The 16,158-nt window shown below is 36.9% G+C and overlaps 1 protein-coding gene across 1 annotated transcript in view; it reads right to left on the bottom strand.

The window, feature by feature from the left end:
• Positions 1 to 9,515: 9,515 nt before the first annotated feature.
• Positions 9,516 to 16,158, bottom strand: part of AKAP11 (A-kinase anchoring protein 11) — a 32,978-nt gene continuing 26,335 nt past the window's right edge. The window contains exons 10-11 of the mRNA XM_029085875.1: positions 13,457 to 13,617; positions 9,516 to 9,662 (exon numbers count right to left, since the gene is read on the bottom strand). Of these exons, the coding sequence (XP_028941708.1) occupies positions 9,516 to 9,662; positions 13,457 to 13,617 (308 nt within the window). The remainder of the gene's footprint in view (positions 9,663 to 13,456; positions 13,618 to 16,158) is intronic.

The raw sequence follows: 16,158 nt of genomic DNA, 5'->3' as shown, positions 1-16,158 counted from the left end.
GAGACAATTCCCACCAGCTCCCTGTGGAAAGGGCAGTAAGTGTCAGCTTCACAAAATGAGAAACAAAGGAGGTATTTAGAAGACATGTAGATGTGGTGCTTAGGGACATGGTTTAGTGGTGGACTTGGCAGTGTTATGTATATGGTTGGACTCAATGATCTTAAAGGTCGTTTCCAACCAAAACGGTTCTATGATTCCATAACACAAGAGACCTACACAAAAGACCTTCCAGGAGCCCCACGTCAGAGCTGTGTGGAGAATGCCCTTATTCCAGCCAAGCACAGTGTTACAGACATCATGCATCTTAGGACAGTCTTCACTGCTCTGGCTTTTATGCGAATGTCATGCCCTTGGGAAAATGATACAAAGAGCAATAACCTCATATGGAACTTCAGGTCCTTGCATTTCTTGTGTTATCTGTGGGAACTCCTAGACTTTCTGTCCATGTAGCCATGAGTTTGCTATTACCTTGAGGGTAAGTCGTCATCTACAACGCAGAGACATTTCATCCTTACGACTCACCCCAGAAAGGTTTCCAAAATAGTCAGATACTTGCCCTACAATGTGATTGGCTTCCAAATTAGGAGGGCTTTTCTACATGCAACCAGTTTGGGAAGTGATTTCTGGATTTGCCTGAAGAGGCACACAACTTTCAAGCTTTCCTAAAGGAAAGAATCTGAAATTGTAAAATATTTGTTTGATTATATTTGGGAGCATAAGAAAAATGCTAACTATTGTTCACACAAAGAGTGTTCTTCATTTTCAAACTCCAGAACTCCTCAGAAGAGCCCAGGATCATCGTTCCACTTCACAGAGGGAAACATATGAGGGCCCTTGAAGGGCACAGTCTGCCTAAGGTCAAAGCAAGGCATTAGCAGAGGTGAGTACCCAACACAGGTTCGCAGGCAAACTGAAAACAAAGCCCTGAAAGTCTCGTGTATCTTGTCTGTCTCTCCTCTGACACAGTGAGTTGGGCTGATTTTTATCAGCCATGTGACTTGAGTCTTGTTCTGTGGCAGTTCACTGTGCACATTTCAACAGAAAGGGAGAGGCTGAGCAGTTTAGGTCTGGCTATGCTCCTGTCCAGGCTGACTCTTCCCAATGGAGATTTCACCTTCTTTGAGAGTATCAGACCATCTTTAGGGTTGGAGAAGTGTCTGGAATATAAGATCTGAGGTTGGGAGACCCTTCAGGAGCAGAGAGCAGCAGCAAAGCCAAGTCAAAGAAGCAAAAGGCAGAGAAATTCCAGGGAGCAGGTCCCAAAGATACTGTGTGGGGTCAGTGTGATCCACAACACCTTCTAAAAGTTGCTAGCTTGGGAAGGTGGACTGACTAAAAATCCAGCAAGGACACCACAACCAAGAAGAGAAAAAAGTCTTTGCAACCTTTACTCTTCTCAACATCCCAAGACTGTAGAAACTGCAAATATAAACAGTTGTTGAATTCATGACATGACTGTGTGTTTGAACATTGGACTTGTAAACAGAAGACAGTTGGTAGGAAATTAATTTATGATCAAATTAAGTAAGTTGCCATGGTCGACTGTGTTATGACCACAGTTCATTCTTTTGCTTTTTCCCCTTGTTAATTAGATACAATTACATGAGCTTTAGCTTTAGTGCACTTCCAGTCTAATTATCAAAAAATGGCTCACATTTTAAGAAAGAAAATTAAAAATGAACAACGGTAATAAACAACTTTCTCATTGCTGATGTGTATTCAGATTAATGGTTATTTCCCTAATTAATCTTATCCACTCATCTAATGTAGTTTGGATGACTGCAGCAAGGATGACTTCTTTATGACTACTTAAATTTTCTCTTAACAGTTGTGGCAAGCTATTAACATAGAGAAAAATAAGTAAGTCAAACTTTAAACACACACACACACACACACACACACACTACAAGCTGGGCACAGACCATAAGCAGTGGCATTCCAACACTTGAAGGAGAAGAAAAACATCTCACAAAATAATTTTAAACAAAAATTACCATTACTCCTTCTCTGAAACCATGTCTCTAGGAGCCTCTCAAAAGCACTTTGATCATACTGATGAGGGCCGTCCAGACTCCTTGGGGAATTTCCAACACCCACCTCTTTATTTTCTCAGGCAGTCACAGGAAAAGAGGTTTTGTTGAAGATGCCAGCATGTACTAGGCTCGTCAGGATGTCACAGTCTTAACCCTTTGATGACTCTGACTACTCCAAAGATTCAATCCTCTTGTTGTAGTTTATAGCATTAAATTAGGACATAAGCCAAGTCCCGAACCTCCTAAACTAGCAGAATTAAAAACATGTATGATCTGTTGCCACAGAAATATTAGCTAAACATCTCACAGTCCTGCAACAGTTCAGAACCTCTCTTATGCCCAGTGCCTTTTAACTCCAATAGATTTAGCTGTGAACTCTAACTCTTCTCTGATGCATACTGCATAGCACACGGTAAAGACTTCTGTTCAACACATCAGTTGAGTATTGCCATTTCTCTTGACGTAATTTCTCTAAACAACTACATTCTGATGAGCTCCTTTCACTGTTTGTTTTCCACAGAGTCATTTTCTAGTTTCCTAGAGAAACATTATGCATCTCCTCTAAATCTATGACTTCCAGCATGAGGAGATTGTTGTATTTGTTGTATTTCTGTCCATACTGTGTTACCATTTTTGTAGCAGCATTAATAGTACATCTGATTTTGTGTGGTTAATCAAGCTGCAACATCTGCACAGAGCACAATATTACAGGGCAATAATCATGAAAACACCTTTTTCTCAGAAACAGAGACATTGATTGTTTGTTATTAAAGGTTACTATCTGTCTAAACTGAGACCTGATGTAAGTGGGTGAAACTACTGGGATTTTGCCAGCTTCCAAAAGGAATGAGTTTTGCCCCGTCTGTGTCTGGAAGCTGGTGTTATGCAGCACATGAATATACATCCACATGAATAACGTAGTATGTTAGAGTTACATTATACTTCAGTATCAGCTTAAAAGTTACTTTCAGATCAGCATAAAATCTTAAGGGTTTTGCAAATAGTAAGTTGGGTTCCAAACCAAAGCAACCACAGATTACTTTCCTACAGGAGTAAAAAACTCAGCCAAAAGCAAGTTTAGCTCTTCTTCACTGCTTGACGATTTCTGGTAGGCAAGCCTTATTCCATAGCCTCCCAGCTAAGAAGACTCCCCTTGCTGGTTTTTCACCACTTCCGCCAGCCAAGAATGAGAAGGCCAGAAGTCACATCAGGACAACAGAGTAGGGTCAAGAAAGAAGCATAAGATGTCAGCCATACTGCAAGACTGGACAGGGGTCAGAAAAAAGTAGAAATCAGCAACAGCCACAAAGAAAGTGTAGGAGGAGACTTGAAGTTATACGAGATGGAGACTGTACAAAAAAAGACTGGCATTAAGTGGGCTACAGGGGCAGATGGCAAGGAAAATATATCACATCATACACCATTTCTTTTTTTCAATATGCATCTTATTCCTGGCCATAACACTGGAAGTTCAGGAAACCAACTCAAGTGACTCGTACAAGTGTTCTTTTTTTGCCCATTCTTAATTAAAAACAAAACAAAAAACTCAAAACCCCAAGCACACACACAAAGCTCCTTCACAGTCCTAGAAGCAGCAGCAACCTTTGGAGGAATGAAGGCAAGACAGACTATATATTTTGACTACATAAAGGTCCCAATTTCAGTCTTCGCAGTTCCTGTGGAAAGGTGGTGTGTGGTCATGGACTAGATAGCCAGTACCTTGACCACAGACATGGTCTCATGCTTGTCATGGTTAGCTCCCTTGCCCCAAGCAGTCACACGCTTTGTGGTTTGCTTTAACAGCAGGGGAAGAGACAGCATTTGATTAATATGGTGCTCAACAACCAGCAAGTTCAGTGCTCCGGGTACATTTCTTCGGCCTTGGCATGACTCACTTTCCATAGCCACCTTCCAATCAGAGGCTCAGAGCAGTAACCAGCATGGAATTCAGTCACACCAGAAGCTCAAGCTATGGAGCGAGAGGAAGGTCCGAGCAACAGCAGCAGGAGACGGAGTAGCACACATGTTGGGCGAAGACTACAGAATAGCTGGAGACTTAACTCTCAATTTAATACACCAAGGTTAAACAAAGTGCATGGATACTGTTCTGTGGTTAAATAAAGCCAGCCAGAACCAGACTGCTGAAAGAAAGAAAAATAAAGCCCAGGCAGGAAGAAGTAAAGCTCAAACTAGTCTTCCACATGAATATCCTCTTCTTTGCTTTCACAAAAATCTCTTTTTTTTGTTCCCAAACTCACCACTCATCTTTTTTCAGCTGTACAATATTTTAAGAATAAGTTAAATGTTTACTTGCTTGAGTTAACAAATATTTTCTACTGAATTGAATGTGAGGCATTACCTAAACAAAAAAAAAAAAAAAAAAAAAAAAAAAAAATCTTTGAAACAGATATGGTCATGAAAATACAGAATACTCCTTTTGGAAGGAATCTCATAAATACTACAGAAATCTCCTTTAGGCAGCCATTGCAAAAATAAAGAATCAAGGAGAGCTGCACATGCTTACTGGCTTAAAAGTAATTTCAGCAAAAAAATCCTGATTCTTGGAATGAAACCCAGTTGAGATCAGTAGATTCAAAATATATACATCACAAACCATTACGACAATTATTTGCAGTGGCGGTACTTCTAAATCTTAGAAACCATATCTGTGCTCAGCATTGCTATTTTGGGGTACTTGACAATATGCTATTTGGTAGATTTCAAAAGATACCAAAACGCTTGAGGATTTTGAATAAGCTTATGAAAATTTCTGTTTCATACATTTTCATTAGCAGTGTATTTTAATTTCTCCAGAAGACTCTAAAGCTGGCTTTTACACCAGTTCCCCAAATACCATACAATGTGCCAAAGACCAGCCTCAGTCCACATGGAAATATCAAGCCAGCCTCCTGAACTTAGCTTCCAGACAAGACAAGATTAAGGTAGACTGGTCATTACATCCTACTTGTGTTGAGGTATTACAGTGGATTTCTTGCTTGGTCCCTCCTCACAGAACCCATGTGATCTTTCATGTAACCGGAACTATGGGTTTACCTTTCAACCCAAAGACAGTTAAAACATTTTCACATTCCTCCTGGACACCAGTTTAATTCTGTAAGAAGTATGCCATCTACTGATGCACTGTTTACTACACCATTCTTCAAGCACCCTCACACAGCCAGTGATCGAGACCAATCTTAGCTGTTTTAGCTGAAAAGACAAATAATATTCCACAAATTTACAAGAAATGACAGCACTCTCGAAGCCAGTGAAATGTGTTTTATTTTAAGCTACTGCTAAAACAAGGACAAATTTAGTGCAACCTGGAGTTCATAATCTGAAAACTGAATATAGTTAAATAACTAAAATGGCAAAACTCATCACCATTATACAGTACAAGACCTTCATATTTATTGAGTACAGTTACATAAACATTTATATTTATTCAAACTGCTTTTGGTATACAATTGCATCACTAACTGGGCTGTGAATTACTGTAACACTGCACAAATAAGCAGCAGTTCCAGCAAATTATAATAAATTTTAGTATTAAATACTATTCAGACATTACAACAGAACAAAGGCCCTCTAAAACTACAACTCCAGCTATACAACAGGAATGTACAAAGATGGTACAAAATAAAGTGACTACAGTGGCTGGGCTCTGTACTTACCTCTTCAGAGCTTAAGTACAGTAAATGCTTGACAGTAGTGGCTCTTGCTGAAAAGCCAAAATTCTCACACTAAAATCATTCCTGCATCTTGTATTTTTCTTTGCAAATGAACTGTGTAAAACCAGAGGTTTTTGCGCTGGTGACAGTGTTTACTACTTACTGTGTTCCCATCTCCAGCAATACGTGACTCTTTATAGAAAAGGTCCCAGACAAAGTTACATTAGAAAATGTAATGTTTAAAATCTGATACCATTTTTGAGAGACCTAATTAGTCTCGGAATGTGGGTTACTGGGTTTTTGTTTGTTTTTTTTTTTTTAAAAAGCTTACACAATCTGTTAAAACTTGAGAACAAAGATACTACACAAATTGCATTCAAGTACATCGTCTTTTCACATCCTTATTTTGAGACAGCAAATCCTCTTTAATTTTAGTATACAGGTCTGAGTTTTGTTTGGTTTGTATTTTAAGGCTTTATGCATATTTCTGTATTATTTATGCACCCTGTTCTGAATGTATAAACTTGTTTTAAATATGGTCAGTTTTAACTGTTAATTTATAGAGGGACTTTTTGCAAAGTGCCTTTTCTACAGATTCTTACAGAACATCCAAGCACTTCAATTTTTCAGAACATCAAATGTATTTATGAAGTGTTTGAGACAGGGTGTCTTCTGGAACAATAAAACCATTGTATATAGTTTCCTCAACTTAAAAATTAGCAAGTCAGGCTTCTCATACAGAAAAAAGGCAAGATTAAACAAACTCTATCTTATTATGTTCGTTTATAAAGCAGAATTATCTGGTTTAAATGGACCAAAATGTGGCCCTTCATGTTTTTACAGTTTTCATTTACACTTCTGTATTTGTGGTCAGGAGTTTTAAATAAACTCAGCAATAGCGTCATTTAAGACCTGCATTAGCAAAGAACAGCTTTCTCACTAATATAGTCAGAGTAAGGTTTCCCAAATGTTATTTAAATTATTAAATTATAATAATTTTGCCAGACTAGCTTAATGCTTTCCCAGTTTTGACACCCAAGGAGAAAAGTCAAGACATCTAGAATAAATTTAAAACTATTTTTGTAGAAAATTGGTTTGGTTTTTTAAGTAAAAATGAAGTATTTTATAACATATTTTTCTCGTGTAAATTTGGAAGCTATGCTACTTTCCTCAGAGGCTAATAAATGTATTTCTTCCTTAGAACACTAATCAATAGTTACATAATGTACTTGATCCAATCTGAAAACAAGACTCCATTTATAAAAATTTTTAGTGCAACTATTATCTACTTAACTTTTTGAATAGTTTTAAGCTTTGGGAATTGCACTATGTTCTGCCTTTGTACAGAAAAGTAATTAAAAAGAAAAAACACTTCACCAACTTTATAAAATCGAACGTATTGAATAAATCAGTTTTAAAAAATGGCTGTTCCTGTAGCTTTTTTTTTCCCCCCTCCCCAAACATACAGCTTTGTACATGTACAATGCCTTCTCAATTTGGTTTTGGACATGTATAGAAACATTATTTTAGTACTACTGTATCCCCATGTCCTGAAATTCCACTTAGTGAGAATGCAAGGGTCCAAAACCCAGAGCAAATTTAGTCCTGAGGCAGTGCTTTAGTGTTTTATTTTCTTGACATTTCAATTTTATAGGCAAATTTGTACAAGTACATTATTACTGTGTTAAAGGGAAGATGTTACAGCCAGAGAATTGTTTCAACTTTTTGTCTGAAACAATGTCGAAAGTCAACCTTAAAAAAAAAAAAAAAGGAAGAAAGGAGTATGGGGGGTGGGAGAGAGGAAAAAAAACAACACAAGACAATTTTAGTACAATTTTTAAAAAATATTTGTTACTAGCCCCATCTTCCAAATACAGGAAAAATAAGGTAACTTTCCCCCTCCACTTTGGGCTCTAGAGAAAGATGATTCCTGACACTTGGCACTATATTACCTATAACAAGACAAAAGTTTTGGGTTTTGGTCTTTTTGTCACATGGCATAAAAAGATCTTTCAATCAGTGAAATGATACATGGTAATAAACTATGAACATAACAGTTTTAAGTTAGTGGCAAAAGTTTACATTGTAAGTTCATATTGGTGAGATGTCATACACATATAGATACACATACCTATGTGTGTATGCACATGTGTGGACACACATATGTGCATATACAAAAACATTAAAAATCTTCAACTCTGTGAGAAAGGTGACCTTTGTGAGATCCAAGGCAGAAATCCAGACGACAAATGAGGACTAAAACAAACCAGGTCTCTGTAAAAAGACCAGTGGAATGCCTTCCTGAAACACAGACAGTGCAAGGAGAGTGCTCATGAGTTTATCAGCGTGACACCTCATAGTAATTTAGGAGGTAGTGGAAATCAGAGTTGTACACATGCCATCAGAATTCATGAACAGATTCAGAGACTTTATCTCTCCTTGTTTGGGATCAGAAACTTGTGCACTGTATCAACAGTATATTTTTCTATGAAAAAGCTATTAAGTTTCTTTCGTTCATCCAAAATAAGTAAGACTCCATGAGTCTCATAAAAGTGATATGAGTTTTGAGGTGGCAACCTTGTAATTACCAGCATATGCCTTTTTCTCTCAAAGGATGTATCAAAAACAAAACCCAAAAAGCACTTTCCAACCACAGGATATGCAAAGGTCCAGATTTCCCTTCAGACAGCAAGGCAAGCCAGCAGCACTGGTGAGGAACCCGATTAGACTGCTAAAAAGACTTGATTAAAAGTGCCTTTAAAAAAATTCAGTGAAGGTAGTTAGGAAAAATGAAAAAACAATTTGGAAGAAATTTCCCCTTTATGTTTTAATTAGTTTTCTTTGCTAAACATTTAAGTGCTCACTGAGTAACAAAATTCTTTTTACTACTGAAAAGAAAATTCATATACGGAGGCTAAGAAATAAAGAACTAGACTAGTCAAAAAGACGGTCAAGATCCTCAGAAGTAGTTTCTATCTGCTACTTTTAACATAACTATGCGAGAGACTAACATCCAAATTCTTTGACACAGAATTAATGTCACAGAAGTATCTGCATACAAAAAGCTTCAGTAAGAAATTCAGCAATTTAAACTCGATTGGCAAGCTTCAGGAAACCTTGCTGAAGAATTTTGTATGAAATTATGCTCAGCTACCCACTCTGCCCTTCTACCAGAAGTTACCAGCTCTATAGTAGTCAACAAAAACACATATTTGCACCTCATCAGTTTCAGAGCAGACTCTCACATCTTCACATAAAGTTAAGCTTGATAAAGGTGCCTATGAAGCCAGACTGCATTTAGGGGTTGCTTGGACAGGTCACAGTTTTCTTCCTGGCAATGGTGCCTGGGGGCACATAACACCTGGTCAATGTTGGTAATTTTTTCTGTTGTCTGCAGCAAGGTATTCCAGAACAGATTTTTGCAGAACATCAGTGCTCTTAGTCCCACTGTGAATACAGCACATACAAGTGGGAAAAAAAAAGTGCAGGAATCCTGAATATCATGTCTGAGAGTCTCCTCTGAGCTACTATCATAGATAAGGGATTTTTTCATAAATATTTCAATGGTCTGAACACAGCAGTAAATACAAGTTAGGCGTGGGTGGACAATACCGATTATGGACTGAATAAACATACCATGTGCACAGTATCACAAAGCACAGCACAGCTATTTTGACTTTCGCCTCAAAGTCTTTTAAATGCTGACAATTACTTGAACATTCAATTAGCTGAATTTTACTTCCCATATCTGTGTTCTTTCTATCTCCTTTCAAAGAGGAATGAAGTGAAGAGTGTTGCATCTTTGGATTTTTCAGACATTTTCCAGAAGCCAACCAACCAAAGACTTATTTTGAGCTTGCTCTCCATCAGACACCTTCTCTATCATTTCACAGTATCTCAGCACTGCTTGCAAGAGATCTCCAACTTTCCAATCTCTTTCTCGCAGTCTTCTGGAAAGCTAAAAGGGAGACAGGGAAATACAAAACAAAATATTTTGATCGGCACATCCTGATTAACAGTTACAGAAGTTGCTCTTGAAACATTTGCTCTTAAGAGATGAGTTGTAATGAGTTAATCGTTATTCCCACATCTATAAAAACAAAAACTTCCGCAAGAGTTGGGCACTTTTCTTTAGGGAAGTTTTCACAAAATTTTCTTCTGCAGGGAGCAACATTTTTAAATGATGTGGTGCCACAGGTATGAGGGCTGTGGTTCATCAAGACTGCAGAAAACAGGAAATTCTGAACACAAGATGAAGACATTTGCCACCCCTCCCATGCCAATAATACACATATAAAAAGACAAAACTCAGTGTTAATAAAAGGATGTGGATTTTCCTTTCACAACATATAGTGTGGTTTGGGTGGCACAGATGCTACCCTCAATGAAAACAGTGTCTTCAGAGCTGGGAAATTATAACATCTTGGGGAAGAGGAAAAGGTGAGGGTTAAGTTAAACTACCATTTGGGAGCAGAGATCAGCGTAGCTGAAAACATCTTTTTTTTTTTTCACCCAGGGTCCAAGCAAAAAATCTTCCTTTGCTTACGTGTCAAGCCCAGCTATATATGGAAGAAAGCTGAATTTGCCAGTTTTCCCAAGAGTAAAAAAAAATAATAATAATAATAAAAAAAATCTTCTGTTTAAAAAAAAAACCAAAACAAAACAACACCAACCAAACAAAAAACAACATCCACACAAACAAACTTTATTCTCAGTAGCCTTCTGGACAACTGTTAATGCTGCATTTAGTAAACACAATTTAGACACTTACTCTACTTATTCTTTGGAACTATAGAATTTTATTGGTTTTTACAATCCCTTCCATGACATTCTATACATTAAGTTTGAAAAAAGTCATAAACATTGTTCAGTGAAATATTTTCCACAGGTACAAAATTAAAAATTCATGTTTCTTTTATGAGGCCTGTCAGATTGCAGTATGAAATTCTATTAAAAAACTAAAAGGAAGACAATCTCTCTCTGCTTCTTTGCTTAGGTAATGTTCCAACTATAACAAGGCAGGTGATGGAACTGACAGAAAGAATGTTGGCATAAAAACACGTATAAAAACTTTTTCAGCAAACAATTAACCTGAATGAGCAAAAAAGATCCTCTGTAATCTTGAGTACAATATATCTTGAACATTGAATTTTTTTCAGTGGGGAAAAAAAAAAAAAATCTTTTCTACATTAGAAGAGACTGAAATCTGTAGTTTTTTCTACGAATTTTAGAGCACAGGAAGTGAGAGCTTTATAGTCTGCAACAGGCAATTTTGTAAATGATGTTTGTTGGTTTAAAAAAGAATGGCCATTTTTTGTTTGACAGAGGAAAGTCTGGCTACTGTTCAAAGACCTAGTTCAGCAAATACACTACAAAACTTCTGTCCAAAGAAAAAGATACCACCATGGTACAACAACAGAGTTGGCACCTGGCTCCACTAATCTTTTTATTTTAATTTAGAGTTCAAAATTCAATCCCACTATTTCTGTAGCTGACTGATCCATTTCTTATTGTTAGACAAGTGGAATATTGGCATTTACTCAAAATAGACACCAGGAAACCTAAAACAGCTAGATAAGACCTGAATAAAAATCAAATATATATGCTTTTTTAATCCAGGAACTTGCATATCCATGCTTTCAGCCTTCTCAAAAAAGTCAAGAACTATCTATTCTAATTTACTGGTTTCTTGTTCTAGCTCCTAACAAATGTATTTTGTTTCATACACAAGTATTTAACTTTTTTCTGCCTTGCTGAGCATAACACGTATCCTCAAGTAAGAGTTCATACCCAGTTACAGCAAGTAATACCTTGTCTGATACATGTAAGGAGTATTTTTATTTTTTATACAGCCACATCACATCAGTGGCTCATTACCCTGCTGTGATTAACTAATACAAGCCTTTCCTCCCTTCCAGAACCCACCAACTGCTTATAGTGAAAAATTACTGTTTTCAATGTGTTGTTCATTCCCCACATAACTGATGTAACTTACCAAAGTGCCTATGAGATGATTAAACCCCCATAGCTGGTGAGAGATCACTACACAGAGGTCAGCTTAATTTTCTGCTGGGCTGCAGTGCCCTCTGGAGGTGCTTGTCGAGCTTTACTAGTGCCAGAACTGAGAATGACTATTTCTAATTTAAGACTCAGTTTGCATCAGAGATCATTCCAACTGGGAAATGGGGTGGAAAGAAAAACAGGTAATCCTTTCCTGTCCCCAGGGAGGGGAAACAGAATTTCAATTCGCTTTAACATAACTGCATTCGGAGAACTAAAAAATTAATGTATAAAACTAAGTGAATCAATTAACTACTTTAACATTTTTAGGACCATATGAATACTGCCTGCCTGAAGGTCTTATGTTTTATCTTTAGGTGTCAACTCAGTATCAATTTATGACTGAAGTGTCAATTAGAAAAATATTATATTTTTTTAGGAATGCATACATAATAGACACTGCTATTTTCCAGAGTGCTCTTCTCAGTATATTCTCTTATTAAGGTAGCTAGAGTGGTGTTCAGATACACAGCCAGCTAATAGTATCTTTACTGTGTTTCTTCAGGCATTGACTCAAATAGAATCACAACTTTGAAAACTATCAAATCAGAGCTGGCAGAAGAATGAAAGATCCAAGGAAAAATTTTGAAAAGAGGCACCTGCCATCTATTTTTTTCTTGCACATTATGCTGCAGTAAGATACCGGTGTGTGTCTCACACACACACAAAAGACATTACTATTAACACTTGTGAATCCTGCTGCTATTCTGCCTGAATATTTGCCACACTGCAATTGACATGCAACAAGCATGAAATGTATGGATAGATCTCCAAAAATGGCAAAAATTACTCATGAGATCTGAATGGTTATAGTTACTAGACCAAACTCATTCACACCAAAAAACAAAGAACGCTGGTCCAGGTAATTTTAAAATAATTCCTTGGCAGAAGATTAAAAAAAAAAGTAAAATGTAATAAATGCCAGATTATCATACACAGTTTGTTGTGTAGCCACAAAGGAATAATTTTTATTATTTTATAGGAATAAGAAGTTTCTCCTATATGCTTGTGATGGAAATACTCAGGTCAGCACACGTACCAAAATTTTGACTCTTCCCTAAGATACACAAATTGCTAAAGCCCAATTCTCTAAAATTCTGCTTTCTCTTTGGCCACATGCTAAATTTGATCTATAAAACCAAAATACAGGCATCTAAAAATTAAACAGTCCTATTAAGTCTTCTTTCTTCATAGCTCTGGTTGCAGTTGCTTACAGAATAAAAACATACTTAATATTTAATTAGAACCTAAACTTCTTTCTGACAAGAAAATGTGCATTTGCTATCAAAAACACCTGGGCAGGACATATTAAGTTAGAAATTAATTTGCATGACCAAGTTCTCAGAAAGATTCAATTTCTAGACAATGAAATACTACGTAAAAAAATGCTTGAAAAAAACCATTTTCACTAACCAAAAAAGCTGTGATTGTATCCTCTTTGGAATAAAACAAGGAAAACAACTTATGAAACAAGTTAACTTTGATTAATATTGTTTTATATATGGTATATGCACAGATTAAACAGGCTGTTCCACTTTGATCTCTCAGAATATAAATAATTATTTTCCTCAACAGCAAATACCTCATTATTATTAAGTGGCAAACAAAGTAGTAGCAGCTGGTGTACCACAGCAAATGGAAATCAAACAAATTCTTCCCCTTCCCTACCCCCCATTAAACCCAAGTACTTACAAAGACAAATTCCCTTGTAGCAGCATCGTGAAAGTGAAGATCAGACACCTCTGTTTCGGAAGCTGCCAGCCACTGGAGTGCTGCTCTAAGCTGGGGGTCCACTAGATTTGGTTCCAGATCAATATTCACTATTGCTAAAGTCTTTCGCATTTGCTCCAAACCTAACACGAAAAATAAAATCATCAAATCTATAGCTTCATATTTTTTCAAAAAAGTCTCTGTAGGTCACTGGATTATGTTCGACTATATTATCTTAAAAACCTCCATTTCATGTACACAGGTAATATGAAAGGAAAAAAATCATGCTGGTCTGAAGTACTTCTGTAGTTTCACATAAGGAAGTACTGTTTATCCCATTCACAACTGTATACAAACACAGCTGAGTATTAAGAGACACCTAAACTTCAGTGTATATTCCAAATGAAAAGGAATTTAACACAGCCTTTCATAAACTGAACAGCAATGGCTCTCACATTGTCCGTCAGCCATTTCCATTTCTAACTGCTATTTTCTGCTTTGCCTTCATCTCCTAAATTTTAAAAAAGTGTGCATTTCAGAATTCTTTCCTGTACAGGCAGACTGATCTGACTGCCTCTGAGTTTTTCCAAAATATAGTGCTGTTTTTACTGAGGCCTATCCAATTTTTCAACACTTCCTTTACAGCACGAGTTCCAAAAATTAACAGGGTATTGAAAGAGCAGTTGCATTAGTAACACAGGGAAACTATGGTGTTGTCATGTTCTGTTCCCACACTGAATTTCTGTAGCCAGCTATCACAGAAATCCTTGTCACACTCTGAGAATCAACTATGCATCTGTGCAGTGCCCTCCAAGTTGTTCTTGAAGTCTCTACTTCCAAACTTAACTCTCTAGAAACAAGTAACCTATTTACAATAAAAGCCTATGTTCATGTGCAGTTCACCCCAATCTCACTAGTCTTCCAATCAAGTTTCTGAAAACTGAGATATAAGATATTAATTCCTAACTGGCAAAGTTATGCAAAACAAAATAGATTTGCCCAGGAGGTAAAAGAGAGAAAATTAACTAGTGGAACTGTCAGCATAAGCATGCTTTTGGTGGATAACAGAATATTCATCTAGGAGCCCCAAAATCTAGTATCTTTATAGGAGAGAGAACCAATTATAAAAAAAATATTATGACACTTCATAGATGGAAAGCATTGTGGTAATGTATCACTGGGAATTTTTGATTTATTTTTTTTTTTAGTTTTATAAAATAGATGTACATTTGTTAATAACAAGGCTTTGTTTCAAATTATTTGGTGAACAAATGTAGTCAGCTTAGAAAAAGACAGGCATTTGGTTTTGTCATAGGTATGACATGATCACAACTTCCAAATGTACAAGAACAGGTAGAAAGGTTTTCTACCTGGAATAGTATTTAAATGGTCCTACAATGAAAGTAACAGAAAGAGTCTTTCCACAACAACAGTGAGATGGTGAAGAAATTAAAGTGGAAAAACTTCACCAGAAAATCCTTAATACAGTATAAAGCAGTCTGTTGCACTCCAGCAGACATCTAAAGTGTTTTAAGAAATAAAATCAAGCACTATTATAATTGAGCAATTTGAACATTTAAGATGCCAGAACTTTTTAAAATTGAGACCAAAAGAAAGCAATGATATATTGATAATCTAGATGAAATCTACAGAGCAAAAGTTATTTCAATTATAATTATTCTGAGGAAAAAAACTCAATAATTTAGTTTTATTTCCTTATAACCTTACAGTTAGATCTGATTAAAAAAAAATAAGATATGTGGTTCATTTCCATACATTTTTCCAGGAGCCTAAAAAAAGAAAAAGAAAAGGAAATAACTACACATCTTTCTGCTTACATTAAGACTATTTGACAATGTGCAACATGGCTAAATATCCTCTGTAAATGGGTAGCAGAGGTTTATTGAAACACCTATCTTCAGAATATACCCAAGACAAAGCAAAGCTCTGTTACAACTTGCTCCAACATCAGCTCATCTTTAAATCAGTCTAATACACTGGGTATTCAGGTGTTCTCACTTGAGTTAACAACCTTAGGCACTTCAGACAGACTGGAACCAATGCAGAGATTTTCTACAAACCATAAAGCTGTAACAGGATTTTGGATGGACTCTTATTTTATATTTCACTAAGAAGAGAGAGATTACACCAAATGTACTGAATCTAAGTTTTTTTGTTGTTTCTCATGACTCCCAAGGTCAATACGGCCAATTTGAATAACTTCTTCAGTACGCTTGCAGCCCAGAAGGCCAATAACCGTGTCCTGGGCTGCATCAAGAGAAGCGTGGCCAGCAGGTCGAGGGAGGTGATTCTGCCCCCCTACTCTGCTCTTGTAAGGCTCCACCTGGAGCACTGTGTCCAGTTCTGAAGCCCCCAAAACAAGAAAGACATGGACCAGTTAGAACGAGTCCAGAGGAGGCCACCAGGATGATCCAAGGGCTGGAGCACCTCTCCTATGAAGACAGGTTGAGAGAGTTGGGGCTGTTCAGCCTGGAAAAGAAAAGGCTCTGGGGAGATCTTATAGCGGCCTTCCAATACCTGAAGGGGCTACAAGGAAGCTGGGGAAGGACTTTTCATAAGGGCAGTTAAGGACAAAACAAGGGGAAATGGGTTTAAACTGAAAGAGGGTAGGTTTAGATGAGATATTAAGAAGTTCTTCACTGTGAGGGTGGTCAGACATTGGA

Source organism: Antrostomus carolinensis, unplaced genomic scaffold (assembly GCF_000700745.2).
Source record: "Antrostomus carolinensis isolate BGI_N321 unplaced genomic scaffold, ASM70074v2 scaffold6677, whole genome shotgun sequence".
NCBI classification, from domain to species: domain Eukaryota; kingdom Metazoa; phylum Chordata; class Aves; order Caprimulgiformes; family Caprimulgidae; genus Antrostomus; species Antrostomus carolinensis.
The sequence above is the reverse complement of the archived record's forward strand: the minus strand, read 5'-3'. Positions and strand labels throughout refer to the sequence as shown.